The following is a 21,726-nucleotide window of genomic DNA, read 5'->3' as shown; positions in this document are numbered from 1 at the left end:
AGCTGCTGTATGGTGCTGTCTGGAAAGGTGATGCTTATGGCATATCAGCTTGTGAAAGGATCAGAAAAACAAGAAATCACTCAACATCTTGGCTAACAAGCCGTATCATGGCTGAAAGACCACCTCCTCAGGAGCTGCTGGGCATGCCAAGGTGCCTCCAGCGATGGTTTCAAAACACCGAGGCAGACGACATGCCTACATCCCCAATAATGACTAATGTGGCCCCAAATTCTTCCTGAGAACTGGCCATGGCTGCTTAAGGATGCTTCTCCTTGTCTTCATTGTTAGGAGGGAAAAGAATGGTGTGCAGAGGCTTCAAGAACCACGTTTCCATTCTGACGACCTTTCTGTGTTTTTCCTAATTTCCCTTCTTTTGACAAGTATTTCTTCCACTGACTTAACGCATCTTTAAAAATAATATTCTCCGGAGCAGATTAAAACAAATTTGGGGATGTCAGCTGTTTCTTTTAGCCTTTTAAATGGCATTTCCTTTTTGATAGATTCTTGCTTTCAGAAAATACTTTAAAGAGATCAAAGAGTTTTTCAACAGGGTCCCATTTTCCCAGTGTATCCTAACCCTCAGTCCCTTATTTCTCTTATCACCCACGCCACTCCGCTATGACGCTCTGTATACAAAGTAAGAGCAGTTAACTTTGAAGTGCTGGATTAGCCCATGCCAGATCCTTGCCTCAGAATAACAAACAATACAGGTTCAACAGGAGTTCTCATCAGTAGTTCATTTTTCAGCCCCAAATTCACTGTCACTAACACAAGCAACATTGAACTCTCAGTCTATGGACAGATAGGAGAGATTTATCTGGTGGCAGGACCATGACCTAGTGATGAGAAGGTCAGACAGTTAAGGGATTTTTATATTTTGGAATGGCGAGGTTGTATTTTTTTCTTCTGGCTAGCGCATCTCATTTTTAAATAAAACATTGTTTCTCACATACTTGAGAATTTGGTTAGCTGGATGGCTGCTTTCATGGTCTAGGAACATTTCCTCTCTTTGCCCCACGGTAACTCGAAACACGGGCAGGCTTCTTGCTGTGGGATGCTTCTCCGGTGCTTTCGTTTTGCCGTAACTGCAGTTGAGCAGAAAAGGTCCCAGCGTGCCGGAGGACAGGAGAGGTGGGTGCTGCAGCCTCCGGCGGCACCAGCAGCACAGCACAGAGGTACCTCAGAGCGAAGCTGTGCGAGAGCACGGCCAACGATCCGGCGCTGCAGCATTTCAGGGCAGGTTTGCTCCCTCCCTCCATGGCGCAGTCCCTCCAGCTGCGTGGGCTCCGCAGGGGCTTTCGGAGGAGCCATCGGCAGCCCTGGCATCGGCGGCAGGCCATGCGCCAGCTCGTCGGTGCAGAGCAGGAGATGATCCACAGCCCCTGTGCCCGGGAGCCTTCAACGCAAAGGCAGAGCCCGAGCGATGGTGGGGACCTTCCTCAACAGGTTTGGCCTTGACCAAACCCTTCCTTGAAACCCTGGCCGGTGCTGCTGCAGCTCCAGCCTGAAGATGAGCGGGGAAAGCTTTGGGAAGACCCTTGACCATGAGCATCCCATGTCTCTAACAAACTCAAAGCAAGGATAGATGTCTGAAGGGAGAAGCGTATTAAAAACTAAAATCCTATCCCTATTCTACTCGGCGAGCACGAGCTCTGTCTTCCTTGCCAGAGCCATTGACATCTTCGGCAGCGCGGCCAAGAGCCATTGGAGTTTGATCCTGCTCCTTTCTCTAAAAGCAGGCATTTGCCCTAACAGGGTAATTCCAGGACCCCGAATTTAGGACTAAGCAGATCAAACATTCCTTAAATATCTACTTTATTTCCAAGTTTTAAATTGATGGCTCACATTCCAACGCTGATCTCGGATATTAAGGTTTGCTTTTGGATCAAAAACCTTTAGCAGAGATTCTTGTAACTGCCTCAAAAGATTCTGGACAAATATTTCCCTTTAATTGTAATGAGAACTGGGCATCCATATGCCCTACAGAGCCATGGAAAATTTAACTTTTAAAGGATTATTCACAGAGGAAAGCTGCACCAGCTTAGCCAAAGCATTTATACTTCTTCAGACCTTGATGTCCTAAAAACTAGTTTTATTTTGGTTTACTAAAGTTGATTAGGAACAGATTTTTTTTAACTGAAATAAGCCACTTTTAAAATGAAACTTGAACATCTAAAGGGGGTTTGCGTCCTTTCCACACATGCAAGCTGCTTTATTGATTTTTTTCCTGTGCAATATTTTCCTACATATGCTTCTTAAAACCTGCTACCATAAAGACTGAAGCTATCTTTGTACCTGTGCACGTCCTGCACTCCAGCCAAAACCCAATTCCAGTATCCCAAGCCTCCTGTTCGCATCACTGGGATGGTTGTGCTCCATAGAGGAATTACGTAGTGTTTTCTCTTCAGTAACCATTCACAAAAATGTGATCAGACATCCTGTGACCTGGTATTTTTTTACTGGTTAGCCATAAGCTGCATCAAATTGTTTGTCCCTGGCAATATCTGGAGAGAAACTGCAACACTGCAAAGACTGGCACCTTGGAAAAAAGACTAAGGAACAGCTACAGCGAAATAAAAACTAACAGAAAGAAAGAAATCCTGAGCCAGGAAGACTGTGTATGCAAAGATTAACTTCCAGCAGAAATAAGGTCTGGGGGATGAGATTTCACAAAGAATTATGAGAGACAAAGCAGGGTTTGCCGCAAGATTTGGGGAAAAAAAAAATACAATTGTTCAGTTAAATAATAGGACATAAGAGCAAATTGGAAAGCGAGATTTATAATGAATTCCCTCGTTTGCTTTCTGCTTTACCCACCCCTCACACAACCCCATCACTACGGAATGCCCAGACTCCGGCAGGGAAGGTGTGAGGAGCCCGACCCGCACGCCCAGAGCGAAGGGAAGGATTCAGATGCACATCTGCATCGCCGCCCTCTAATACACCCTGTCGCCTTTATTACCATCGATAGCGATTTTATTAATTTGATTTAACACCACCTCACCACCTGGAAAATGCTGGGGAGGGGGGGTGGGGTGTTTCTGTTTGGTTGGTTTTAGTTTGATTTTGTTTGGGTTTTTTTTAAATAAATGGGAGGATTTGTGATCAATTATAGCCTTATTTATAAACACAGGCATACACAGGTCGGGGGGGTGCTGGGCTCATGCCCCGGGAAGGCAACGCTGGGAGCGGGGAGCGGGGGCGGCCGCAGCCGGGGCTCGGCGGTGGGAGGCTGCCTTCGGGGGGGACGGAGCCGGGCTGGCAGCCACCCCACCCCACCGACGGGGCTTCATCTGCAAACGGCGGCAGCCGCCGAGCTGCCTTCCCAAAAAACTCCTCTGCAAAACGCCACCGGCGTTTTCATCCCGTTCCCCGCCGGTTTGGTACCGGCAGCTCCCGGCGACGGCAGAGATCGGGCAATTTTTGCACTACGCGTAAGTCAGGCTTTAAAACCCAGCAACGGAAAAGCCTCTGGAGTAGAAATTCCTAATTAGAGCAAACCTCAAATCGGAGGAACAAGCAAAGGTTCTGATTTATGGAGCCCGGCGTCCCATCCTCTGGGCGCTGCGATGGGCAGGGTTTTATGTCTGAAGGAGGCGAGCGGTTTTATGCAAAGTTCAGGGAACTTTGCTAACATAAACTTTTTATCTTTTGATGATCCTTTTAATATAAAATAATCTCTCCTTTTTTTCCCCTCCCACAATGAAGCAGTCGAACATTAAAAAGATAGCGAGTGCATTTTAAAGATGTTTCCACTTTATAAATCAAGTTTTCTTGGCAACAACATGATTTCTATTTCAATGCTGAGCTTGCTGTGTTCTCCTAATGTCTCCTACAGATCAGTCCTAAGAGGGAGTAATAATCCCCCAAAGTAATTCTCAGCCCTAAATTCTCGATAATTTATAGTTGGCTCGTTCTGTGGAGCTCTACAAAGAATGAAACAAATGACTCCCCCTCTTCCCGCTCCCCCCGCCCCCACTAAGTTATCAATATTTGCCTTGTTTATACAAAAAGGCTATTTTACACCATTGCCATGGAATTAACGCTTCCGCTGAGCTTTACATTTCCTCTCCATTGAGTGAACTTGTCGTTAAAGTCACTTTTTTGTTGTTGTTGTTGTTTGAAATTTAAAAATCAGACTTCAATTTCTTTTCGTTTGTGCCCCTTGAGGTCAGACAGACCGACATTTAAGTGATTTCAACTGACTGCATTCAGGGGCATCTCTGTGCCTGCTGGGAGGGGGATTAGAGTCCTAATTAGTGCCTGCAATTAGGCGTTTTCCCTCTTCTTTCCCCTCACGCTAAATGCAAGTGTATACAAATCTCCATTAACCATCATTTTCTTTTTCACTGGGTCAAGAGGAGGTTTACTATTGCTACTCCTTATTTAAATAGCTCGGGCCAAAATAAAATCTGCGTGAAGTGATAATTTTCCTGCCGTCATTTGCGCGACGATTAGGGCACAGCCCCGCTCTCGGGCCGCCAGCGCGGACACGGGTGGCTCAGGCTCGGTGGGAACCGAGGGGCTTCAGCGACGGCGGGATTTAAGTCGCTCGATTATTTCTGCCGTCCTCACGCTAATTATTTTCCGTATATTTCGTTTTCGGTGCTGCTGGAGAGCCCGGGACAGGGCGGGAGGGAGCCGGGTGCGGGCTCCATCAGCATCCATCGCCGCGGGCCGGCGGGGGCTGCGCTCCCGCGGAAGGGGCTGCGGGGCCTTTGGGCTCACTGCTCACACTGATAAAAAAACGTCGCCCTTTGTTCTGACACCATTTGCACTTGGACGCAGAGAAAAGAAATGAAGTGGCTACTCTGTTTCATCAGCATTTTGTCCATTTCTTCTTTTTTTTTGTTTTTTTTTTGTTTAAATTAAAAACTATTTAAAAAAATAAATAAAAATGCTATTAGCTTGCCTGGTGCTGCACTCATTTTCACAAACGGAGAGTTTGGCTTGATAACTTCAAAAACAAAGTTTTGTACATCTTGGGGTCAATCCCCCCCAGCCCCTCAGTCCCATCCCCATGCTCCTGAAAGGTGACTACGTGTGCACTGCCAGCTCCACCGGACAAAGAATGTGGGTCTGAGCCCTATACATATGGATTTGTTTAAACAATCCACGTTAAGACTTACAAAGAGATAACATGCACATTTGGGATGCTTAGGGTCTAGAATTTGGTAAAGATATTACACGTCCCGCACAGACACACTCAGATACTATAAATTAAGGGTGAAATATTTGAGGTCTTGATCCCCTAGTCTTAGCTGACTTAGGTAGCAGACCTATCAAAATGAATCCGGCTCTTCACATCAGTAGACGCTACAGAACAAGCCCTAAGATTTTATACACCAAAACGTAGCTCGATAAGGACAGAGTTACCTGCACAATCACTTCATAAATAGGCCAAATAGCAAACAAATTGAAGATCCCCGGGACGTACACCCCCTCTCCAGGGGGACTAATGGGAATATCTTGGTTATTAGAGTGAAGCTTCCCCCGCGCCGGCCAGCTGCTGCGGAGAGCAGCGCTGCCGGGGATGGGGGAAAGGAGAGGGAAACCGCTCATCACTCCCCAAATCTGAAACCGGGGGCTGGGGTCTAGGTCTCACAGTGTGAGCAGCAAACAGGGGAGAAAAGACACATACACACACCCCCCCACACACACCCGAGCCCCCCGCCCCCCGCCCCGGCTGCCCTGCACAAAGCATCAGGGAGCACAGCGAAGAAAAAAGGCTGCATATATATTGGGGGAATTTTTTTTCTGCTTGCTCCCCATTATTTCAGCGTTCTCCCTCACAGCTCTCTAGCACGGTGCAAAATCAGCAGTGGCAGGACATGGCAGAACCACACAGTTCTGTTAGAATTAAATGGATTTTAATACCTAAACCTGGCAATTTTTCTTTTCCAGCAGCAGCGGTGCGAGCCCGCTGCCGCAGAAGCCAAGGACAGAAATTTCGGTGTCCACAGCCAGCTCCGGCTAGTTTTCTTGGGAACTGTCTGACTCCCGAGGCTGGTGATGGTCTGAGGTTTAATTCTGAAGGTTAATTTTCTCATGTTAATTCTGCCATCTCCCACCTGAGCAGCCGGGGTGGGAAGGGAGCGCTGAGCAGGCGCAGGGATGGGTTCCCCAGCAAAGTGAAGCTTCTGTGAGCCACTGGGCTCCCTCTGGCCCGGGCCTGGGTGTGCACGCTGAGGGAGCTCCAATTTGGTAAAAATCATTGTTTGTTTCCAAGGAAAGGCAGATTTTTTTCCCCACATCTAACAGGATAAAAGTGGTACCTGTCTCTCTCCGTTTTGAGATTAAAAGCGTAGCCTAAGCCTTTGTATTGCTAAAACTTCGGTGCAAAGTATCCCAGCACAGATCTTAGTGCACTGTGCAGAAAAGAGGAGTGGGGTTTGCTTTGGGGGCAAAAAAAAAAAGAAAAAACAAAAGTAGAGCCACAATCATACTAACATCTTAAAAAAAAAAAATCAAACCAAACAAATAATAAAATGAAGAATTACCAAAGAGAATTGTGACTAAATGTAGCGAATGACTCTGTAACTCTTTCTTGCACCCACGATCTCCTTGCCACGCTTAAACACTTGCAGAGTTTACACCAAAAAAAATGATCTTACTGAAATCTGCAATCACAATAATAATTTTTTAAAATGCCACTGATTGATTATAGTAGCTCTGCAAAACCCAGTCTTGTCAAGCAGGGACATTTCATACGGATCAGAAGCAATACATATTTGCAGGGAATTTTCACTAACCTGCCTGCTTTGGTTATTATCATTTCCGTGCCAGCTTCATGAAATTTCTTCCATAGCTCCTTCTCATGGAGATAGACTTTGATATTTTCTATTGTCTGGAAAAAATAAAGATAATAAGAACAGCAAGAAATGACTGAGAAAACCTAGGAGAAGGGCTGGGAAGGGCCTTGGGAAGGGCAGAGGGGCTCGGTGGCTGCGTCGCAGCCCAGGCACCAGATGAAGCCACCGCGGCCTCGGTCCTGCCCGTGCGGGAGGAGGATGGAGTCCCAAAAATTCCGCTGCCGTTTGCCAAAAATAAGAGAAACAAACCGAGGCCGGTTTTAATTGCAGACTTTCACATCCTGGCGGGAGACTGCGGCCAAAAGGATTTTTTTTTTTAATTTTATTTTTTTTTTTCTCAGGGGTTTCCATGCCCCGATGGGGCAGACGGGCCCCGCTGTCGCCCTAGAGCTCCCAAAAACCGGGGCCAGGAGCATCCGCGGGGGACACCCGCATCCGCTGAACAATGCGCGCGTCCAGGGCCGCGGTTTTTGCGCGGCACCGCTCCTCTCCGCGGGATGCCGGGGGCAACGCGGAGGCGCCGGCCGGGCGCGGGGGGCGAAGGCAGGGAAGCTGCGACGTGCCGAGAGGCCGCGGGCCGACTGGTGTTTTATTTAGCGGTGAAAAAAAAAAAAAAATCAAAAAACCCAAAATAAACAACAACAACAAAAAAAAAAAAAAACCAACGAAACCCACCGCCGGGCCGGATCCTGCTCGGGAGGAGCGGCCGCGGCTCCGCGACCCGACGGGCCCCGACGGCCGCGGCACTCGGGCTCGCCCTTACGGACCTGCCGCACCCGACGGCGGGCGCGGGGCCGCCTGCTTTACACGGGAAAAAAATAAATTAAAAAAAAAAAAAATAAAGAAAATGAAAGAAAAATGTGATTTCCTCGCAATTCCCCACCCCCGAATCGTGGCCCAGGGGGATGCGCGGCCGCGGGAGGCCCGGCACCGCCACCCGCTCTCCGGGCCGGGCTGGCGTGGAGGGAGAGGGGCGAAGCCGTCGGGCAGGACGCGGGGCCGTACCTGCTCGGGGTCGGGGAGCTGCGGGCTGCTGAGCGGCGTGTTGCTCCCCCCGGCTACACCGAGGACGGGGGAGCCGGCGGAGGAGTCCGCATGGCCGGGCGCAGGGGCTGTTGGAAACCCTTCCTCGGTTTCAGACAGGCTTTTCTCCTGGAGCATTTCCTTGAGGGGGGAGAGAGGAGCACCGTTAGCTCGCAGCACCGGGGGCCACGTCCAGTCCCCGTGTCCGTCCCCCTCAACCCCGGCCTCGGCCACCTGAGGGGTCAGGCCCTCCCGGCCCGCGGCCCTTCCTCAGGCGGCGGCACTCGGCGAGGCTGGGACGTGACACCCCTGGGCCCCGGGGGAAAGCCGCTGTGCCCGGGAGAGCCGGGCCGGGCCCGCCTGTCCTCGCGGGGGAGCCGCCCACGCCTGGCTGCACTCCGGCTTGAGGCCCGAGCGGCTCATCTCAGATGTAGCCGCAAGACCCCCCCCCCCAGCCCCGACCCTTTCTCACCTCCCCGCTACGCCCGCCCCGGCTTTTTGCCACCATGCGGGGCCGGTACCCGTCGGGGAGGGCAGCCCGGCCCGGTCTCTCTGCCCTGCCCCGTCCCGTCGGGGCTGCGGGGGCTCCAGGGGCTCGGGGCCGCGGCGAAGCGCTGCGGCGGAGCCGGGCGGCGTAAACAGGCGGAGTGCTGGGCTCCGAGATAAAAGGGCCCCTCTTAAACTTGGACGGAGACTGGGAAAAGCCAATAAAGATAAGGCCTGACAGCTCCGCCGGGGCTGCCGCGCATCAACCCCGACTTTTACAGCGCGGAGGGACGCGGCCGCCCGCCCCGCTCGACGGACGGACGGACGGACAGACAGCGCCGGCGCGGAAGGGGAGCGGCCCCGACAAGGCTGCGGGGTCCCAGCCGCGGGGACAGAAACCGGCGAAACGCTGACGGCAGCGGCGGGCCCCGACGGAGCGCTCCTCGACCGCGGTCCCCTGCCCGGGGGCGAGAGCGGGGCTGAGCCCCCCAGCTCCAGCTGCAGCAGAGTTCCACGAATTCCCGTGCACAGCCGCCCCGTACACGCCGCGGTCCCCCGGGCGGGAGGATGGGACGGGACGGTCCCAGCCCGGGTGAGGCTCGGAGGTTCCCGGTGCCGGACCCGCACCGCGGGGCTGGCTGACCCGGGGGAGCGCAGGTGGGAGGCGACGGCGGCGACCCCCGAGGGCCTGGCTCCTGCCCGCGGACGGGGACTCCGGTGCGGACGGGGACGGAGCCGAGTCGCGGGCCGGGGAAGCTGCGGGGCAGGCGGCGGCGGCTGCCCCGGCACAGGCCGGGGGCTCGGCGGGCTGCAGGGAGCCCCGCACCCGCGGACCCCCCTCTCCCTCCCGTCCTTCCCTCCGCACCCCGGGAACTCACACGGCCGGCCGGGGGGCAGGAGGCGCAGCGGGGGGCTCCGGGCTTCGCCTGGGGTCGGCTGCGGCATGAAGGGCATCCGCGGGGCAGCGCGGCGGCTGCGCGGGGCGCTCAGGCCGGGCGCGACTCCGCGGCCCCCGATGGCAGCGGCGTGCGGGGCATCCCCCGCTGCGCGGATTCACTTTCCCTTGATCTTGGCGGAAAATGTTCCATAAAGATCCAGTTTGGGGCCTTTCGACTCCCTCCCTCTTTGTCTCCCCCCTCCCTTTTCCCTTCCCCTCCTGTTGCTGACGTTGCCGCTGTCAATCACGTCCCCACAGACCGGCTCTGGCCCGCTCCGCCCGGCCCGGACCGCTCGCCCCGGCCCCGGCCCCGCGCCCGCCCGACGGTCCGCACCGGGGGGCACCGGCCGGGGGCAGCGACCGCCCAGCCCCCGCGCACCGGGCCCGACCGCGGCCTTCCCCGGCCTGCCTCGGCGCTGCGCCGGGCCTGGCGGCGAGCGGAGCCTCTCGCTGCTCGGGGGGGAGTCCGGTGGGGGGGGATCATCCCCAGCCCCACCGCCCCCTTCCAGCCCTGATGGTCCCGGCGCTCCCCACTGCCCGCCGGGGAGCCGGGCCGGGCCGGGGGCTGCAGAGGGGACAGGAGGGCCGCGGAGGGCACAGGCCGCGCTGGAAAGGCCCTTGGCTCCCCGCAGTCGGGCGGTGCGGGGCGGCGGGACACCACGGCAGCAGCCGAGGTCGCCCGGTAGAGGCGATGGGGAAGGACCGGGTCCGGGCCGGGGTCAGGCTTCGGGAGGGGTCCGCAGCCTCCTGCGGCTTCCCCGGCCCTGCTGCACTGGCAGCCAAACTGCCCATGAACCGCCGGCCTGGGGCCTGTCTTCGTGTGAGGGGTCTCCCCGAGATCCCGGGGAGGGGGAGAGGGCTCCCCGTCCTCCCCCGGTCGCGACAGAAAGCCCCGAGCCTTGCCCCAGGGCGGGCAGGAGCGGGGCGGCCGCAGCCAAAGCGTCGGCGAGGCCGGGCCACCGTGGCCACCCCGAGGTGAGGGCGGCGGGGGCAGAGGAGCTCCCGGCTCCGCACACCCCCGGCCAGGAGCCCCCGCACCCTCAGGCCACGGGCACCGCCTGCCAAGCTAAACCCCCAAATCAGGGCGAGAAACCCCGCGGAAGAGTCCCCCAAGTGCTGTCGTGACTGAACAGGACGCTTCAGCTCTGCTGTCGCGATTACCGAGACACATACCACACCACCCTCCGCAGCGCTGCTGTCGGGGCTGCCCGCTCTGCGCCGAGCGGCCCCTCGCATCCACCGGCGCCCGAAACGCGCCCGGGCTCCCGCGGTAACCCCTGATCGCGATAGCCCCACTGCTGCACACTGCCCTATATCGCGACATCCTCCTCTGCTCTGCATCGCGCCCCTGCGCAGCCCCTCCGCCGGGCTGCGCCCCGCTCCGCGCCCGCGGGAAGGGCGGCGGGCGGGAGCCGCTTACCCGAGGCGGGGGGTCCCGGGCGGGCGCTGAGGTGCCGCTCGCCTCCCGCAGCCCCGGGCTCACAGGGACACCGCCATGAGCCGGCGGGGCTTCACGGGGCAGGATTTTTATCGGGGTTTTCTTGAAAGTGAATTTAAACCCAAACTCACTCCCACCGTCACGTGGTGCCGAAATTGGGAACAGGAGCAGAATAAAAAGTAAACTGGGGTCAACTTCCTAATGAACCTTTTCCCCACTCCTACCAAAAAAAAAAAAAAAAAAAAAAAGAAAGAAAAGAAAAAAAAAGGCCCAGGCGGGCCGGGGGATGCGAGCGAGGGAGCGGCGAGCAATTCCCGCAGGACCGGCGGGCCGTGAACGGGAGCGGGGCCGGCGACAGGTGAGACCGGGCCGGTGGCGGGCCCCGACGTGCGCCTGCGGGGCCGGGGCGAGTGGGGACCCGCGCCCGTCCTGCCCCCGCACGGACGGAGCAGGGGCTGGGGAGGGCCTGGGGGTGAGGAGCCGTCCCGGCGGGGCCGCCGTGGGAGCGGGGAGGCCCGGCTCTGCGGGAGGGGTCCCGGAGCGCGGCTCCCCGCCGCTGACCCCCGGCCGGGCCGCCTGGGTTTCCGCGGGCTGTGGCTGCCTCTGAGCCACGAGCCGGCCCCGTACCCCAACCCCACGCTGCGGGAGGGGAGAGGCCGCGTAGCGCCGCGGAGGATGCGCGCAGGCGGGCACCGCAGCCGCCCTCTGCTTGGACCGCTGTGTCCCGCCGCCGGTTCCCACCTGCGGGCCGGGCTCTCCCCGCAGGCGGCGGGGCCCGGGGCGGCCGCCGAGGGCCGGGCTCCACGGCAAGGTGAATTTTGTTGTTTACTCTGCGTCCGGTGCCGGCGGCTCGGGTTTGTTTGGGTGAGTCTCCCTCCGGCCCTTCCTCACGCAGCCGCGGACAGAAGGAATCACGAACGCTGCCTATGCTGCGCTTCCCTACGTTAAATGCATTTTTTTTTCCCCCTTGAACAGAAAAAAAAAAAGGGCGGAGGGGGCCATCCCCAGGTGGGGAGGATTTAATTAAAGCAAAGCCAAAGCCTCCCCCTCCTCCCGCCAGGCCCCAACCCTTCCCGTCGGTGCGGACGGGGATGCCGGAGCGGCGGTATCGGGCCCGTTCGGAGCCGTGCGGACCCGGCGGAGGCTGTCCCCGCTCGGTGAGGCGGTGGGGTCGGGGTTGGTGGGGCTCGAGGAAGCCGCGACCGGTTTTATTATCCCCCGGGCGGGGGGCTGGTGCCGGTGACGAGGGGAGAAGCCTCCCCGCCGGACGGAGCCCCCCGGCTGCGGCAGCGCCGGGCGTTTTTCCGGAGGCTCCGGCAATTCACGGCGAGGCTCGAAACCAGCCCGACTGTCATCACCCGGCAGATAAACGGCCGGATCCCCGACGGCAGGGTGGCTCCTATTCACGGCTCATCATCGCCGAGTGAAGGGAGCAGGCAGGGGGAGGATAAGCCCCGCTTTCAGGGACCGGCGCTCCAAACCACTCATCACTGTCACCGAGCTCGCTCATGCCTTGGCCCTAAACACCGGCGATTAATAAAAGTTTACTGTCGCTTTTCTCCAATAATTACACTCAGTCCGCGGGCCGGGAAAAACCGAGCGGGCTCAGCTCTGCGCGGTACCTGCGGGGATGCTCCGCCGCTTTTCCAGCTGCGGCGGCCAGCGCCGCTCCCTTTGTCTCGCTCTTCTTTCCCCCCCCTCGAAAAAGAAACCCTGCCCCTCTTCCCCCAGAGAAAACCTGCCGGCCACCACGGAGACGAGGGGAGAAGCGAGCCCCCAGCCCGTACCCGGCGGCCCCGACGGCGGCGGCGGCTCGGAGCCCCCGTTTCCACCGATCCCGCTCCGGTCCCGGCTCCCGTGAAGTCAGGACCGAGCCTCGACCGCGTGGGTTGGCATAGATTTATTGGCTTGAGCGGAAACTCACCGGTTTACACTGCCGAGGAGGGTTTGAATGGATGAGGACTGAGGAAAAAGTTGCCGAATTTGGCCAGTAATAAGGCTGGAAGAATGGAGTGCTAATACTGAATTATGCATGTACTGGGGAGGAATTACACAGCATCAGACTCGGGCTTCTAAACAGGGACAGTGCCAAATTTCTAATAACTGTGTAATATGCTTATTTATACCATACAAGGACTTATAAACCTCATTGTGCATAGCAGCTGGGTCATATTTCTTTACCCTTCCATTCCTCAGGCTCTTTTGCCAAGAGGCTGGTACCAAACACTTCCAGGCTGAAAGGAAAACACAAAATTAAATTGCAAAGAAACGATGACAGGAAGCATGGGCAAGATACGGGCTGACGTGGGCCCTTTAATCTTAAGCATCTGCCTAAAATAGATGCACTAAGGGGGTACTGAAAATGTGCGCGGTTTTAAATGCAAGTGATTCTCCGCTTCTAAATCGTTCGGCGAAATTATCCGCGTGTATTTGCCTGACCTGGGCACGTTTGTAGGCTCCCGGGCTTTGTTTTAGACGATTAAGTAAATATTTTAACGAATGTTTTAAAACATTGTAAACGAATGTGTTACTCAGCCTTGCACCAAGCTCTACTGAAACTGGGCAAATCAAACGAACAATGATATTCAGATTTGGTTTTAAATATTTGGGCGATATTTGGTAATTTTGTCCCAGCGTACCGAGTGTACTTACCCCTCGTAACTTCAAGCAAAGCTATGCAGGATGCAACTGTTCGCAAATGCCTGTGCATTGTTCACTATGTAACCAGCAATAATTAAACCACGAACGAATATTCATGTACCTAGACATTTTTTAAAAGCTTAAGTATTTTACAAATAAAAGCAAACAATTGTGGATTTGTTTTAATTTTAAAAACTAACACTAATTTTGCCTAAATGTTCTGGATTTTTATTTCTGAATATGCTGTCTTACTATTTTTCAAAGTAACACCTAGAAAAATAAATTTTCAAGTCCATTGCACATTTTGTACAGAAAAGACTTTACTGTGAGCTCGGTAACACTCCGTGTAAGAATGAATAGTCCAGAGATCACTGCCCTGGTGAACATCAGACTGAGATAGTCCCCAGTGGTCTTCCCTAGCCAAAGGTCTGATTTAACTTCAATACATATATTTATATATATATATATATAAAATTGCTCCATCTGCTTTGCAATTACTTTTTTGGGGTTTAATGCAAAAAGCCCTAAAGCTACAGTGGGCTGGAGCAGGCAAACGGGGCCACGCCGAAACGGGAAATAATGGTTTAAAAAATAAAAGGAGAACAATGCCCAGCGCTCAGCGCCTTGGGATTTTTCTGCAGCCCAGCTGCGAGCACCATGGCGGCTGCAGCTCCTCTCCGCTTCCTGCACCATGCCAAAATGGTGACGGGGTCCGAGAAGGCCCTGCCATCGCTGCTCCATGCATTTACGGCAGGTCAGCGGGTCAGTGCCTCCGGTCACTGGTTAGACGTGCCGTGGTCACCGGCACCACTGGGTAACCTTGGCCAAGGTCCCGAGGACAGCCCGAGAGAGAAGGGACTCGGGCAGCAGCGTGGGTCGGGGTGGCAGCCGGACATGTGCGCAGAGAGGGGAGAGCAGCCCCAGGGCAGCTCAGCATCCTGCGGACCTCAGAGGAGCAGGAGGAGGATGCGTGGAACCTCCGGGGCACATGGGCTGTGAGCAAAAAATGAGACGCACATAAATCCAGCAAGTGACAACACTGCAAGTCACTTCTCACCAGGCAGGAAGAAAAGAGGAGAGGCTTGTCTCAGAAGTCTTGCATCAGAGCTAGAAACCGCCTTAAGGTATTGCAAAACCAGACCAGTGCAGTCAGCGCAACGCGCCGTGGCTCTGCACGGCGTATTTGGCATCATCCACCCGTCGCTGTGCAGGGGATGAGGGGTTCAGGGCGAGTCCTGCCCAGAGTGAGTGTTTAATTTGTGCTGGGGATGAGGAGGAAGTTACTGCTACGGGAAATCGCTCTTCTCCAGGGTGAAGAGGAAAATGATGGTCTGGGTGAGAAATTCCCAGCAGGAGGGATGAAGGCAGCCAGCTGCCAGCACCGTCCCTGCCCTGGAGCTGGATGCAGACCCTGCCCAAGTCCCCGGTGCGGGACAGTGAGCTGCTCTGGTGTGGCAACTGGGGCCCGTTGGGTCAAACAGCCACATTTAAACATTACACCCCAACATGGACCCTCGCCTCAGGGACAGACCCCACTGAACAACAGCCTGAGCAAGGCAGCACCGCAACGCACGAGCGTGTGCCCGTAGTGCCAGGTGAGCACCGCTGCGCTTTGGGATGGGGGCTGCAGCTCCCGCTCCCGCTGTTTACCTTAATGTCCCTGTTGCTATTTAGGCAAAAGCATCACCTCAGCTATCGGCAAAGCCACCGCCTCCCATGCTGGCGCGCGCAAGCCCTCTCTCAGAGCCTGCAGCTCTTCTTGGCCAGTCCCTTTCCACCATGGTGCTGCCCAGAGGGAAACCTCCTCCTCCTCCCTGGGCTGGGGCCAGACCCTGCGGCACGGCAGCGGGGCGAAGCAGGGCTCGGCACTGTAGCTATGGGTTGGGGGGAACACCCCCTCTTTGGGGCTCAGGGGACACACTAAGCCAGGAGCAAACGGGGACGCTGGAGATTTAAACACTTGCCAGATGCCTATGATAGCCGTGTGTCCTGCTCCTGGGGGTCAGTCCTGCCCCGGGTCCTTGCTAAATCACCCAGGGCAGAGTTAAGGGGCAGGAGGCTTTCGGGGCGCGGGAAGGCAGCTGTGATTTAAAAGGGTGGAAGGGAGCGGCGAGCAAGCGCGAGTAGCCGGCCTCCAAGTATAGGGGCTCCCGGGCCGGAGCGGAGAGGCACAACCACGCGTCCGGATGTGGAGCTGCTGGCGAGGAGGCGGCCAGACGGGATGGAGGAAGAAGAGGTGAGAGGCAGATGAGAGCGGGGAGGAAGGGAGCTGCACGGGGGTCTGGGGAGCAGCAGGCTGCGGCGGGAAGGGGCCACCTGGGGAGGGGTTTTGCTTCTCAGGGCAGCGCGATGGCCTCGGGTTTCTGCCCCGCAGATGAGGGGGGAGCAGCACCAACCCTGGGAGGCTGCAGTGGGGAGGGAGAGAGGGAGGGAAGAGGGAATAAAAGGTCCTTCCTAGGAAGCCGGTCAGCAAAGCCAGTCAAAATACACCACCGCGTCCCTCTGCCACAGGACACGCTGGGGTGGGATTTCCCCCCAGCATCTCTTATAAAGAGGCAAACCCTGGGGCCGGGTTGAGTTCCCAGTCGCCCTGCTCACCAGGAAGCCACCCCGCATTGCCAGCCGGCCTCCGGGATGCAGCAGCTCGCTCCCTGCTCAGTCACATCCCTCCCACGCCTCCGTCCCGCTCCTGGGACGCTGCAATGAAACACATTCCTCGGGTTGCTGCAGGGCAGGGCCAGGCCTGGGATAAAATGCCGTTCTCCATTTTGGGCATTTTCCTACTTGTCCAGGGAATGGGGTTGCTCTGACAGCAGGGCTCAGCTTTCGTGGGGGGGCTTTGCCCCCGTAGTAAGGGGGGGAAAAGCTGCAAAAAGGCATCATGCTCCCACTCCTGGGGGGCATTCTCAATAGCAGCAAATGGGAAGGGAAATGATAGTCAACTGGGATGGGGCCCAGAAGCTGGGAATTTCCTCCTCGTGGGACATGACTTGCTGTGGAACCCCAAATGCTGCAGGTAGAAGGAGGGAAACTGGAGAAAAGGGGGAGAGATGAAATGCTGGAGCGGAGTGCGCTCCCTCTCTTGCATCTGCCCCTGGCTCCAGCGAGGAGAGAAAGGATGGCTGAGATTCATTAAATAAAGAGACAGGAAAACCTTGCTTAAGGAGCTGTCTGGGAAAGGGGCCATTTCAGGCCTGCTGTATGTGAGTGCCAGTGATTTGGGGCCAGAATAGACAATTTCTAAATATTCCTCCGGTCTCCGCTGTGCAGGGAGCTGCTCTCAAGCGTACCAGTTACAGAAAGTCGTGGGGAGCCTAACGTTGCTTTTCTGTCTGGGATGGGAGACCAAGTTGGCTCCATCAGGAGAACAGAAGGGAAAACGACCCCAAAATTATCAGTTTTCCTTTTCACACAGCAGCTCAGGGCACTGACCTGGCGGTGCAGCGAGGCCAGGGCAGCTTCAGCTGGAGGGAGGGCATGGCATGTCTGCAGCCGTGTTGAAGGATGTGGGCACACGCGTCTCACCTTGCAGTGGGAACAGCCAGAAGAATGGAGAAGGGGCTTCTTGGTCCTCTTGGTCAATCGGCACCATAAACCAACAGGCTGAAACCTGGGGAGAGGCGGGAGCAGTGGGGACAGGAGGAGATGCTGCGCTCGCCCACGGAGCCCTGATGCTCAGTGCAGCGGGATGGAGAAGGTTGGCACCACCGAGCTTCAGCACAAGCACTGCTATGGAGGGAGACCAGGGGCTTCTGCCCCTGCCATTCCCCACACTTAGCTGGGAGCCAGCTCCGGGAAAGGGCAAAGTGGGCTCTGCCCCAGCCCCCAGCCACTGCTCCACCACCATGAGCGTGTGCCCAGGCTGGTGGTGGGGACACCTCTCTGATCCTGACGCAGAGAAACCAGGAGCTGGGGGTCCCATCCCTCCTCTCCCCTGCTTTGCCGTGTTTCTCATTGCTCTGGATTGAACCTTCCAAGCCTAGAAAGCATAAAAAACACGGATAAGAACTGTCGGTCAGTGTTCTACGTACAAGCATCCCTCTCTGCGTACCGCACACAGCCAGCACTTCCAGCGAAGAAGGATGTCGTGGTTTTGCCTCTGTGCTGGTGCCGCCGACGCAGAGCAGAAAAGCCACAGAGCTCAAGATAAATGCCCTGAAACAGATGAAATCAGCCGGGAACACCTGATACTCATTCCCACAAGGTTATGGTAAAGGTTGGGAAACGAAGGAAGTGCCGCACTGGCATGCTGGCAGCAAATCAAAGCAAATGACATTAATTAAAGCATATGTTAGGAATAGGAAATTAAGCTAAAGCAACATTTCATCTATGGCGTCTTCTCTGCGCACTTTACAGAGGGTATAAGTTTACTGTAGAGAAAGAGAAATGAGGAGGCTGGTGCAGAGGATAGATGTGCGGGACGTTAAAAGAATTAGAGGAGAGTTTTAAAAGCTTTAGACTATACACTCAAGGTCATGTTCGCTCCCTGTATTTATTTTGAGTTGTGAGCGAACAGGAGGACTGAGAGCGCTGGCTGGCACCGCGGGGAGCCTCGCGCTAACGCAGACCCGGGCGTCCTCAGCGAGGGGGTTCAGCCCCAAAACCGCGACCCTCCACTCTGCTGGAGATGGACCTTGGCACTCGCTTGCCCAGTTTTGCAAAAATACTCGTTCTTTCCCAATTTTGCTTTTCTCCAGCTCACTCAACTCTAGAACTTAGCAAAGCTCAGCGCAGCGCCCTGGGCACCCGGGGACAGGGGCACCGCTGTCACCTGCGCAGAGGGGAAACTGAGGCACAACGGGACTAATGGTTCTGAGCAAGCAGCAGATGTGGGGCTGGGGGCATTGGTCAGGGCTGCACCCCAATCCCACAGGGAAACATGAGCAGCCCCCCAGGCCCTCCTGCGCCAGGGCTGTCTCAGCCATGGGCCCTTCCTCCCGCTCCCGCCCTTGGGGCTGGCAGCGATGCCGCAGTCCCGACCCATCAGGCGTGTTTCTGGGGCCGTACTGACTCACCAGCCGCCCGTGTCATTCCAGGTCACCCAGCTTTTTTTAATCAGCCGGTTCAGGGCCGCCTGCCTGCCTCGCTGTGTCGGGGCTGCAGTCAGGGCCAGCCCGTGGCCATTTCGCTGCTCCACTTGGCCTCCAAGGCAGCTTCACCACAAGCACCGGTGCGTGAGGTGCCTGATGTCGAAGGGCATCAGGGACCCAGACGTCCCCATGGCGGGGGTGACATCCCCACTGCCCAGACTGTGCTGGAAGCTGTGATGTGCAGCAGGACTGGAGCACGGCAGGTTTCCACCCTGGTGCCCTGAGCCATGCCCTGCTGCACGGGTGCTCCTCACCTTCCGCGCTGCATCCACCCTGCAGCCGGGGTGGCTGCGGCGTGCACAGGGGAGCGACGGGCAGGGTCAACACTTGAATAACAAGTTCCGAGTGAGAGAAACCGGGCAGCAGCCCGACCCCGGGCATACTCCTCCTGCACACCGCTCTGCTCCCAAACCAGCTGCTATTTTTCCTCTGGAGCCATAAATTGTGCGCCGGGGCCGGCAGCCCTCGCGCGGTCGCCCGCTGCCTCCCCACTGCGGGTGTCCCTGGGATGAGTTACGAGGAGCGAGCGCCGCAGCCAGGGCTTCGCTCCAGAGCCCCGAGGCGAGCAAGGCAGCACGGCTGCCTCCCTGCAGGCACACGCCAGAGCCCTTTTCCTCCCGTTCCCACCTGGGACCACGCTGCCACCCCAGCAGGGTTCACCCCAAGGGACCCCTCTGCTTCACAGTTTTCCAAGGAGGGCTGGCTGCGGCGGCCACGGAGCGGTGTTTACCTAGGGCGAGCGGGCAGATGGCTTGCTGACAGCTTCAGGAACACCTTGTAGCAGTTGCGGTGATTCCCGAGATCCGTTGCTTCCCATTTCAATTCACACATCATGATTTCTAAACCTCAGCCCGTACCTTCCCAGCAGAGCTCCCCACCTCCGCCCCGGCCGCATGCGCTCACCGCCGGCTCCGGAGTGCCGGAGAAAGGGGACCCACAGCAGCAGCAGCCATCCTGTCTCTGACACTGCCTCCTTCCATAGCCCAGGGCAAGTCCCTTAACCTGCAGAAGAAAGGGGTACAACCAATACAGGAGCAGCACTGGGGCTGCAAAGCACTTTGAAGATGTAAGAGGCTGTCAAGTGCTTCTTTGGGATAAATAATTCTCTTCCCATCGCCTTCTCCAGCTGAATAATGGTTGCAACTCTATAGACTGAAGACAGAGTAGTGGGGTCTGAGGTGGGCACACGTGGGTCTCTCCAGCTCTTGGTGCACAGCATCTCTGCAAGGGACGAGCCCCTGCCATCATCTGCTGGGGACCAGCACTGAGCCATCCCCACCGGGCTGTGGGACCCCGGTCTCCCCCCAAAATCTATTGGCATGAGCTCACAGCAGTAAAAATGGAGCTAGCAGCAAGCTTGGCCGTGACAGCCCCTAAACTCAGCGCAGGTTTGTTCAGCAAGAGGCTGACACCCAACCTCCTCACCCGGGGTGGCCACTGGCCCCTCCAGCTCCTGGGGAATTGCTCTCAGGGCCCAGTGGGATCCCGGTGCCGGCTGCAGTTGTAGGGTCCTCTGGGCTCCCACCAAACCCCCCAGCAGGCACGAACCGGAGCATCTCCTGCCTGTGTACATTCCCCTGCCCTCCCTGTGCTGCTGTGGTAGAGTCTTGGCCTCAGGGTGATAAAAGGAGTATGTTTTTCCAATTAAAAAAGCCAAATGCATTTTCCTGCCAGCATTTATTCCAGCCTAACATGAGATGTCTACATTTTAACCTTGAAGAAGCCTCTAGAGACACTGCAAAATAAATCAATACGAGTCCACGTGCTGGAAAACAGAACCAATAAATAACTCCAGAACAGCTTTTCTGTTTACTGTATGAAATTCCCGTTCTTGGCCATGCTTTTCAAAAGAGCGTCTCAAAATAAAATAGAAAACAACCCCCCCGAACCCTTCAATTAGCGGCCCAGCATGAGGCTCGACAGCCAGGCAGAGCCGGTTTCAGGTTGCAGGTGCAAGGCCAATTCTCCACTGACCTCTGGGCTGGGATTTGGGATAGAGATTGCCTGTGCAATGGTTTAAAAAATATCAAATAAAAACATTAAAAAAAAAACCAACAAACCATCCTGCATAGCTTCCTGTGGCACAGAAGGTGCTGGAGCAAAACCAGCGCCCGAGTGCTTAGACACCGTGCGTCCCCAGCCTGGTCCCCGAGCCCTGACCCACAGCTCCACGTGCTGCACCCAGGGACCCTTGAACCCATCCCAGCCATGGGGGGCTGCGGGTGCCATCGATGTGTCCCCAAATGTGCCAAATGGCAAGGGAGAACCACGGCCCTCGACCCACTGCCTTTGCTCTTCCCGAGTCACCCGGCCTGGGGCCAGCCAGGGACTCACCAGTTCTTCCCCCTTTATGGCAATAATAAATGTGTCTTTGGCCTTAGCATAAAATAAGATTTACAGAAGCTATTAAAAGAAAACTTAAAGGCATTTTTCTGCATCCTGTTGCAGAGAGGTCTCATGTGGGAGGCAGGTGGGTCTGCGGGACCCCGGTGGGGAGGTGCTGCCCTGGACCAGGCACACGTGTGCAGGGGCACGCAGTGATGCACAGGCAGCAGGCAGGCAGCGTGCAGGCAGCGGGGACCCGCCTGTGCACGCAGAGGTTTGCAAACCTTTCTCCAGCACACACTCAGCATGCGGCAGCGGGACAGACTACCAGCAGTTGCCATTAACATACCATGCTGGTGACACCGGAGCCAAAGCGAACATACAGTGGGGTCAGGATGCACACGGGCATCACCCACGGGGATGAGCCCACGGCATCCCCCCTGCAGGGGCAGAACACAGCACAGAGCGCCGCTGCGCTCGTGGGATGGCCTGGGACGGACAGATGGACACCCAGAGCCCCAGGCAGGTCTAAAGGGAAGGGCAGCAGAAGGCAACTCTCACCTCCCCAGCCTCCCGCCCCAGCACGGCGGGGACATAACACCAACAGGGGAAACGCATCTACCAGACTGGGGATGAATTTAAGCCATTTTCTTCATATCCCTCTATTTCTGTTCCCCTCCCCTGAGGCTCCTTGTTGTCAGCGTGCATTATGCAGCCAGGACAGCTCTATTAGTCATAAGCTTAATGACTGGAAAAACACACGCAGCCGTTATTAGCAGGGCTGAGCCGCACACGCACGATCTGCTCTGAGGGGACAAGCCCTGGCAGCGCGGGGTAACCCGATGGAAAAGCATCTGGGGCAAGCAGTGCCCCACGGGGACCCCCGGGAACCGGCCCCAGGAGGAAGCAGGAGGTTTTTTAACATGGAGATTCAAGACCAAAAATCTCTGGTGTCCCAGCCCCGCTCGGAGCCAC

The 21,726-nt window shown here is 56.5% G+C and overlaps 1 protein-coding gene across 1 annotated transcript in view; it reads right to left on the bottom strand.

The window, feature by feature from the left end:
* Positions 1 to 7,988, bottom strand: part of TBX4 (T-box transcription factor 4) — a 35,985-nt gene extending 27,997 nt beyond the window's left edge. The window contains exons 1-2 of the mRNA XM_063341788.1: positions 7,818 to 7,988; positions 6,753 to 6,847 (exon numbers count right to left, since the gene is read on the bottom strand). Of these exons, the coding sequence (XP_063197858.1) occupies positions 6,753 to 6,847; positions 7,818 to 7,973 (251 nt within the window). The 5' untranslated portion in view covers positions 7,974 to 7,988. The remainder of the gene's footprint in view (positions 1 to 6,752; positions 6,848 to 7,817) is intronic.
* Positions 7,989 to 21,726: the final 13,738 nt, after the last annotated feature.

The sequence above is a fragment of the Chroicocephalus ridibundus genome, chromosome 7 (genome assembly GCF_963924245.1).
Source record: "Chroicocephalus ridibundus chromosome 7, bChrRid1.1, whole genome shotgun sequence".
Classification (NCBI taxonomy): domain Eukaryota; kingdom Metazoa; phylum Chordata; class Aves; order Charadriiformes; family Laridae; genus Chroicocephalus; species Chroicocephalus ridibundus.
Note: the sequence above shows the minus strand (reverse complement) of the source record. Positions and strands in the feature narration are given on the sequence as shown.